At 43.9% G+C, this 8,666-nt stretch overlaps 1 protein-coding gene across 1 annotated transcript; it reads left to right on the top strand.

Moving 5' to 3' along the window:
* Positions 1-278: 278 nt before the first annotated feature.
* Positions 279-8,424, top strand: LOC104836641 (elongation of very long chain fatty acids protein 4-like). The gene is made up of 7 exons (XM_010575329.1): positions 279-336; positions 2,123-2,310; positions 3,401-3,481; positions 4,378-4,434; positions 5,870-5,984; positions 6,775-6,902; positions 8,254-8,424. The coding sequence occupies exons 1-7, from the start codon at positions 279-281 to the stop codon at positions 8,422-8,424; spliced, it is 798 nt and encodes a 265-aa protein (XP_010573631.1).
* The last annotated feature ends 242 nt before the right edge of the window (positions 8,425-8,666 follow it).

Here is an 8,666-nt window from a genome sequence, read left to right as displayed (position 1 = left end):
TTTCTAGAGGGTAAAACTTCAACAAAATATCAAAATCTGGAAACGGAAGCTAAATAGCTAATCATTAGAGGGGGATTCTCTTCCTTCTTTTTTTCAACATGACTAATCTTGGTCCAAAACTTCAATTTCTACAGAGAGCAAACTATTCTCTTTTCATTAGCTGTAGTCCTGAGCCTTTGTCTAAGGAGCTTCCTTATTCAGGACTCAGTCAAGGCTAGGATAAATGGGGTTAATTTGATCCTGGGGGTGCTAATTTTAATTTCTTTCCAGAACTTGTGATGGCTTCAATTTGGCAGAAAACTTGGGAATTCTACAACTGGATCCTTGAAAGTGGAGGTAAGTAGAGAGGTGCTGTCTTAAAGAGGAATTTCCACATAAATATCATGATCATGAAGAACAAACCTAGAAGGAACATGATCCTCATGAGCCCACATTTTTTCACTAGGCAGATATTCACTTTTCCTTCCCCATGATCATGAACTTCTTTTAGGTCTTGAAATGTAACTTGAGGACACTCCAGCTGGACCACAGTAAGGATTGAAGGGATGGGAGATTTCCCCTGCCCATAGTGGGGAACTCGCAGCAACTTTGTTCACTGTACAATGGGCTCTGACAGGATGATGAATAACATGAGCTTGGGATTTCCTGTTAAGTCTGGAATATTCAAGAAAGTGAATTTTTTCAACTGCATATTCATGTGTCATATGAAAGCTTAGTAGACCAAAGAGTTAATACTTTGAGGTTTAAACTCCTTGTGATGCCGGTAAATCCTACTATCAAATGAAATATTGACAGAAACCACTCCTCAGTGTTTGAGATTTGATGTTTTGCACTTAGGAGTCTTCAGATCTTCAATAGCTAGAGGTTCTGCAGGTCCAGTTTGGTCCCACAGTGCTCTGTTGGATCCCTGGAGTTAAATGTAAGGAAAAGCCACAAAATGGCATGAAGGTGGAATGGCAAGCCTGCGTTGCATGGTGCCTCTGACAGGAGAAGGACGTGGGGCATAGTGCTCAGGCTGTAAATGTTTCAGGACTTGAATTTCAGGAGAGAGTCTAAACTGGGATTCAGGACTTCTGATGGACTGTTAAATCCAGAAGTGGAATATTAAATTGCTCTTGACACAACCCATAACAGAAATAGTGAAGGTTTGGGAGGTTTAGAAGGGATGGGAATTAAGTTGTGTGGACAGGGACAGTGTTTTATAAAAATAACCGAGGCTCATGGGCTCACCAGTGAGCCAAGGGCTAAAATTCAATAGAGGACTTCTGCAGGGATCCTGGGGCTAGAATAGCAAGAGGGATCTGGGGCTTGGGACTGGCAGGTCAGGAAGCGAAGGGAGATGCTGAGGGAGTTTAGCAGAGCACTGACCACATTGGGAATAGGAGAGGAAAGCATGAATGGAGAACTGGGATGTTTTTGCAGATGTAATGTATCCTGCATTTCTGTGTGCCAGGGATGAGGCAGGATTAGGTGGAAGTGGCATGACAAAATTTGTTGAGCTTCCCTTTCCTGCAGGACTGAAGAGCAGTTTCAGCAGGGAGTAGTATTTTGTCATTTTCCAGTGAAGTGGCGTGCTTTTAAGAGAGTCTGCCCTATGAGTAAATATAAAAATAAAGGGTTGGGGAATTTCAGATGTCCTGAGAAATGCGGGACAGGAAGGAACCTGCACCAGTCATTGAAACTATTTATTTTTAGCTGTAAAGACTTACATTCCTGAAGATCCAGGAACCGCTTGGTTTGTTCCCATGCATCCCTGCTGCATGTGTCTTGAACTTCTTCTTTCGCCCATGTGTGGGATTATCTTGCAGCCTGTGATGAGAAGTCCAGCTCCTGACAGGGAAGGTCTGCTCGCTGCTGTGCTGCAGAAGGCTGGTGCTCAGCAGAGCAGTCTTCTGGGTACTACAGTTCCAACTCGAATGCTGTGCCTAAAGCCTTTTAGCAGAGTCTGGCACATGGAGCTCCAGGGTAGAAGGACTGTGGTACTGCTTTGTACAGACACACGAGGTACTAGTTTTCTTTTTGCTGGAAAGTGTGCTGCAGAGAGCATGCTGAAGGGAAGTAATTAAATATATCTGCCGTACAGTGTATGGGATGTGCTAGCTTTGCTTGTTTTCCTTTTCAGATCCAAGGACAGACCCGTGGCCACTGGTGCGCTCTCCGTTTCCAGTCACACTTCTCTTTGTCTTCTACCTCTTTGTCGTGGCACTGGGTCCCTTCTACATGCGTCAGCAGAAACCGCTGAAGCTGCAAGGCCTGCTGGTTGCCTACAATCTCGCCATGATGACGTTATCAAGCTACATGTTTTACGAGGTGAGGAGACAGGATTGTCTCCTAGGTGAGCATCTGGGAAGTGTTTGAAAGCCAGAGCCATTTTAACAGCTTTTGCTGACAGACTGTAATGGAGAGAGTGGGAGCCAACTTGGATATGTCTATGTTTTGCCACAAGCAGAGCAGTATTGCCCTGTTGAAAGCGTTATTTCCGAAGCATACCTCATTTCCTCCCATTTCTCAATCTTCCTCTCATTCATAAAATTAACACTGAAAGGGTTGAGAATGAATGCATTGAAAGTTGAGATCTCCCTGGTAGACACAGATCGTATTGAGGACGTGGAACCTCCTCATTTTGTCTTAGGCTTGGCTGGTGAGGGACCTGTCTCTGAGAATGAGAACTGCTTGTCCAGACTTATGCAGTCCTCTCCAAGAGTGCCAAGCACACTGCAGCTTCCTGCTGCTGAGAGGATTGATGACATTTGTTTTCTGCTTGTTCTCAATGCATAAGCCTTTCTACAAGCCTTTCCCTAGTTTATGTAGGCCACTGAAAACTCTTCAAGGGAACATGGCTGAATAGGTTTGAAAAACATTCTGATGTTGACAAATTTACCCTTTTAGTTTATAACACAATTGTTAAATTTAGTTAAAGCAAATTGCAATTTTGGGGGGCAAATACTGCTCCATCTGAGGACAGGTATGAAAATTGTTTGTCCATGCTTGATTGTTCGGTTATACTGGTTACTTGGTCTAGTTTTTGGCTTTCCAATTAATAGGCAAATGCAACCAGCCAAAACAAGGCAGAATGGGATCTTTGCAAAGGAAAACAGTGTATTTTCAGGGATATTATGAAGCCTATAATTCACTATTCCTGCTGAAGCATTTTTGAGCACGCCAGTCATTACATAAAGAGTTACAAATATGCCCAGACTGAATTTTCTTTTTCAGATTCCAACAAGAAAGTACTTTTTTTTAGGTTTTTTACTATTTGCTCAGCTGTATAAATTACATGGATTTTCTGTCAGTGAGTACTATATTGAGACCCTATTACCTTAGCATTAGTATGTACATCTTTTTGGAACAGATGGTGTTGAATGGAAAATGGATCTTTATTGCTTTTCCTTTGTTTCAGTTTCTGGTAACTTCAGTCTTGGACAACTACAGCTACCTTTGTCAGCCAGTGGATTACAGCCGAAGTGAACTAGGAATGAGGGTACAGTTCCATACAAAGCTTGCCTTATGCCCTCCTCCTCCCATGGGTATGCAGATTGTTTTGCTCATAAATAGCAATCTGCATGCCTAAGTAGGCTTTTACTCCAGTTTGCTTGTAAATCTTTTTCACTAAATTGTCTACTTCAACAGTTGCACTTTGCTTTAGTTCTCTAAATTAATCATCTCAGTCAACACAGCCATCTAAGTTCCCTTTTTCGTCACTGGTGAGAGGGTGATCCTGCAATCTGGAGATAGATGTCTAGTACAGATACTGCAAATTACCTCTGAAATATATGTGACTCTTTCCATTGACTATGCAAGGATTCTGGGTGATCACTACCAAAGAGAAAACCAATTTTTATATCCTCAACTTTGCAGGACAAATCTTACTCAACATTTCTTTTAGCAGGGGGATTTGGCTAGAACCATTCCATGCCTGGCCATCTCAGTGAGGTTTGGGTCCCACCAGCTTCACCTTTCCAAAATGCTGCATGAGTTTTTTTTTTAATTCAGAGCTATTATGATTTGCTTCCACATATAACCAGACTTTGAACAGATGCAAGCATGGATATTAGTTTTTTCAGATGTTGCTGTCAGGCTAGAAACAGTTTCTGAGCAGCTCACCCTTGCCCTGTCAAGAGCAAGCAACTTAGCAAATCAGTCATCTAACCAGCCAAAGCAACCCCAAATACCTTTCCTCCCACCAGACCACCACTCCTTCCTGAGTTCCCACCCTGAAAATACAACAGCCATAAAGGAGTCCCCTATTTTTTCCCCTTTGCTGTCAATCCCGGGTGAGCAGTGCACACACAGTGCACAGTTTAAAATCTCAGGCAGTGAGGCTGAGCAGTGATTCTGCTTTGAGGTCTAAGAGCGTTTCCTTGTGCTGCCCAGCAGATGGCAAGAGTGTGTTGGTGGTTCTACTTCTCCAAAGTCATCGAGCTGCTTGACACGGTAAGGACAGCTTGCTTCGGCTCCATAGCGGGACTGGTGCTGTAAATAAGTCACTCCCTTGTCAGAATGGGGCAGGGTGCCAAAAGCTAACGTCCTCGGTTGATCCTATATTGATTTGGTTGATGCTTTTCAGTAAATGCCGTTTTCGCGTGTTCTGCTCTGCCTGTTTGTGGGAGTAAGGCTGATTCTGTTAAAGAAGAGGGCTCAGCTTCAGGGTGCTGGTTTTTAACAGCATGTGGCCTGCAAATGTCCAGCACCGCCACTGGATATCGTGCTGCTAGGCTTCCTCAAAAGCTCCTTTCCAGAAGAAAAGAATCGCTGCTGTGCAGTTTGCCTGTCTCTGTCGCAGTGGTTGTGCACGTTCACTTCCCAGCACCCCTCCCACGGGGGGTATTCCCTCCTAACCACAGGGCTACGGGAGAAGCTTTAACCTTGGCTACTGCCAGATGGTCCCCCAAATCTTAGTTACCAGTTGATTAAGGCTGCCAGACAGGATCTGCCATTGCCTGTCTGGCTGAATAATAGCGGTTAGTTGGGCAGTAAAGAAACTGCAGACGTACGTGTCCTGGTATTTTTGCTGCCAGAGATTATCCCAGAGTTGTGGATTAAAGGTTTGTGTCCCATGCGAAACTGAATGTTCACCTGAAGACAGTGCCATTTTGTAGCTTGTTTTCACATCTCCTCCTGTACTATAAATGAACTTACTAAATAGCTGAACTAATAAGGGAATCCCACCTCTCTGCTTGGTCAGCAGGAGTAAGCTGTGTCCTAGCCTAAGACTTCACAGTCTAGTGCTCTTTGGGGTATAAGTTGACAACGCACTGTCTGAAAAGTGAATCGGCATGTGGAGTCCTCCTAGGCCTATAGCCAGTGGGTTGACCAATCCTCTCCCTGTTTTCAGCAGCAACAAAAGCAGCTTTTTGCCAGTCCCTGAAAAGCAGATTCACTTTTTGTTATGTGTGTGTGCACGTGCATGCTGAAATACCGTGACCTGACACATATTCATCTGCCAAAACCATTCTCTTTACTAAAGCAAATTCCAGAAGGGTTTGGGCATTCAACACAGCACTTTTTCTGGGGATCATTGTCTGGTACCAGTAAACATCTAACCTATGTCCTGAAAAGGACCAGAGCCAAGCAGCTGCAAACTGTATGGGAGCTCAGTCAGTCTCAGATGTGTCCTCTTTGGACCTTGGGACCTGCATCCAAAGGTAAAAATAGCTGGGGCTCTGTGGATGAAACTTGGCCTTCTAGTTCCTCCCCATTCCAGATAATATCTATCACATGTGTTGAATTTCACCAGTTTTTATCAACAGTGGAGGAAATGGGTTTAGGAGATTCATAATCATCATTAACTATTTTTATCACTTTTTAGTGTAAAATCTTTTGTCTGAACACATCAACTCAAGATTTTCCTTTGTCTGGCTTCTTTCAGGTTTTCTTTATTCTGCGGAAGAAACAAGAACAGGTGACTTTTCTGCATGTGTACCATCACGGCACTATGCTCTTCAACTGGTGGTCAGGGGTCAAATATGTGCCTGGAGGACAAGGTATGCTTCTGTAGACACCTTGTGTTTCAGTTTTTCTTGTGCTGTGGAGATAGGATAAACAGTGCAGATGGGCTGACTGGCAGGTAGGAAACTCACCTAATTCCAAAGGTGTGAAAAAAATGTGCGTTTCATTTGATACCATCTGCTCAGCTCTTTGGGCTATTTAGACTGCTATATTCACTGCCTCATCCAGAATGAGAATGTGCCAACAGAACGTGTCCAAACAGAAACAATAACATTCTATACAAGGTGTACGTTTATCTCCATACAGAGCAGTGCTCCCTCACTCCCTGTTCAGCTGGGTCTGGGGCAGCAGCCCAGGTTCTGGCTCTGTCACCTGCTCTGACCATGTCCAGCCTAGTCCTCACTCCCTTTCTGGTCTGTATCCAGACCGCTTCTCCTTTTCACTCCACGGAAAGAGATGCACCTAGGTACTAAGCCACTATAGGTAGCCCTATACAGGATGCTGGGGTATTCTTTTTTTGGGATGCTATTTTGGCTATATGGCCTTGACACCAGAATGGTATGAAGAGCTTAGGTCAGAAGATCAAGAATTCTCTCCTCTGCCTTTGCAGCTCTTCTCTGTCTCTGAACACTAGATATGGGATGGATATATGCTGAAAGGAGAAGGGAGAATATGATATGCTTCCTAGGTGGAGTCTGAATTGAAGGTTCATGAACAGGGCTGATATGTATTTTGAAAGCATCATCATAGTGGCTGTGAGCTCATCACAGGGTTAGTATTGAATGGTTCGTGTGTCTTGCTCATGCCGACTTCTTTACTCCTCAGCCTTCTTTATTGGGATGCTAAACTCCTTTGTACACATCTTCATGTACGGCTATTACGCCCTGGCCAGCCTGGGACCACGGATGCACCCTTACCTATGGTGGAAGCGTTACCTAACCATCATGCAGCTGGTAATTAGTTCCATGTGTTCATCTCGGCACTTCTGTGTCATGTGTGATGGCCTCTGCTGCCTGTGGAAATCACCATGTCTTTAGGTGTCCTCATGTACCACGATGAGAGGTGAACTGATTGGTGACCTGCTCGGAGTGCTACTCTTGGAAAAACTAGCAAGAGGTCTTCAGTGACCACATCAACTAATAAGCCCCCACCTTTTTAATGGGAAGGAGAGAGGAAAAACTAACAATTAGACTTCTCCCTTTTCTGTTGTATATGGCAGCCTTTTCCTCTCTGGAGCCCTGAAAACATGGCTTGATTTTGAGAGGTGTGGGGCAGTAACTTGGGGGAACTTTGGATTCTTGGTAGGGCAGGGGGTTGGGCAGCCTTCATTCTGTTTCTTCAAAAAGGAAGAGCATGTCTAACTGCAGGCAAACAGGGTCGAGTTAAAGAAAAATGTGAGTTTTACTCTTTCTGGAGAGAATCCCTTTGGATTTTCTTGCCCTCATCTCTGAAGAGGTGACAAATCCTGACAACCCTGTGGTTTTTCAAAGATACAGTATAAAAGCGATGTTCCAGACAAGGACAATAATTATAGTTAAGTGTGTGTGAGTTAATGCCACACAAAGAGACATTATGCAAACAAAGTATGCAGTTACCAGAGAAGAGGAGGAAAAGCTAGGGTATATGTAAAATAGTGGTGCACTGGAGGCTGGTCCAGAATTCTTATTTATCCTGAATGGCGAAAGCAGTACAAGAAAGCCTTGCATGAAATGAAAAGGTGTTTGTAATGCAAAATATAGCACAGGAAATCGGTTTTTATTTCACATACTTTCAGTAGGTAGAACTCATTGCTTCAGGGTATTGAGACAGGTGATGTAGTAAAATATAAAAAAGTATTAGAGTTGAAATGAATAAAAGTAGCATCTGTAATTCTTCTCTGTGAGCTAAAATACAAATCAAAATTGTTATGGGTATAACAATCTGATTGCCACTGGGGAAGAGGAGTATGTCACCTTTAGTTTCCATATTCCAGGATCTCAATTACTGGCCCGTGGCAGAGAAGTGGCACAAGGGCGGCAGTCTGCTCCTAGGCAGGAGAGCCTGGATTCCAAACCTGCTCCCTGCAGCCTTGGGCAAGCCTCAGTGTTTGGTGGACACATGACACCCTTTCATGCTGGGAGAACACTGTTGGGCTTGAAAGACAAGTTTTTCAGTGATGTCAGGAGAGGCAAGCAGGTGATACTCTGGGTTGAGGACACTACTAGTATCTTGTGAAACTCTTTATGATGGCCCTAATGGTCAGCTGAGGTATGTCTCATGTAGGTTCCCTAATCTGGCTGCTGCTTTTTTTTCCCCCTCTTCTAGTGCCAGTTTGTAGCCATTGCTGCTCATTCTTCCTACAACCTCTTCACAGAATGCCCGTTCCCTGATGGTTTCAACGCTGCAGTCTTCCTCTACATTCTCAGCCTTATTGCTCTCTTTCTACGGTTCTACTATCAGACCTACATTAGGGGGAAGCAGGAGAAGCTAACTTAAAGAAAATCAGAGGAGAGTGAGCACAGTCTGATGAACTCGCACATTCTCAGCTGCTTCTAACATGATTGCATGAAGAAAATATATTTGGGGAGTGTGTGTGAGGCTTGTGTGCAGACTTCACAGTTGCCTTCAAATATCTCAAGTTAGGAGGCAAAAAGGAATGCCATAAACTCAGGGGTTAAGGTATTGAGGAGCACACTTAATTAAGCTGATGCAAAGCCAAGTAGTCCTCAGCATAGGAG

The sequence above is a fragment of the Haliaeetus leucocephalus genome, unplaced genomic scaffold (assembly GCF_000737465.1).
Source record: "Haliaeetus leucocephalus isolate CR32 unplaced genomic scaffold, Haliaeetus_leucocephalus-4.0 Scaffold473, whole genome shotgun sequence".
NCBI classification, from domain to species: domain Eukaryota; kingdom Metazoa; phylum Chordata; class Aves; order Accipitriformes; family Accipitridae; genus Haliaeetus; species Haliaeetus leucocephalus.
The sequence above is the reverse complement of the archived record's forward strand: the minus strand, read 5'-3'. Positions and strand labels throughout refer to the sequence as shown.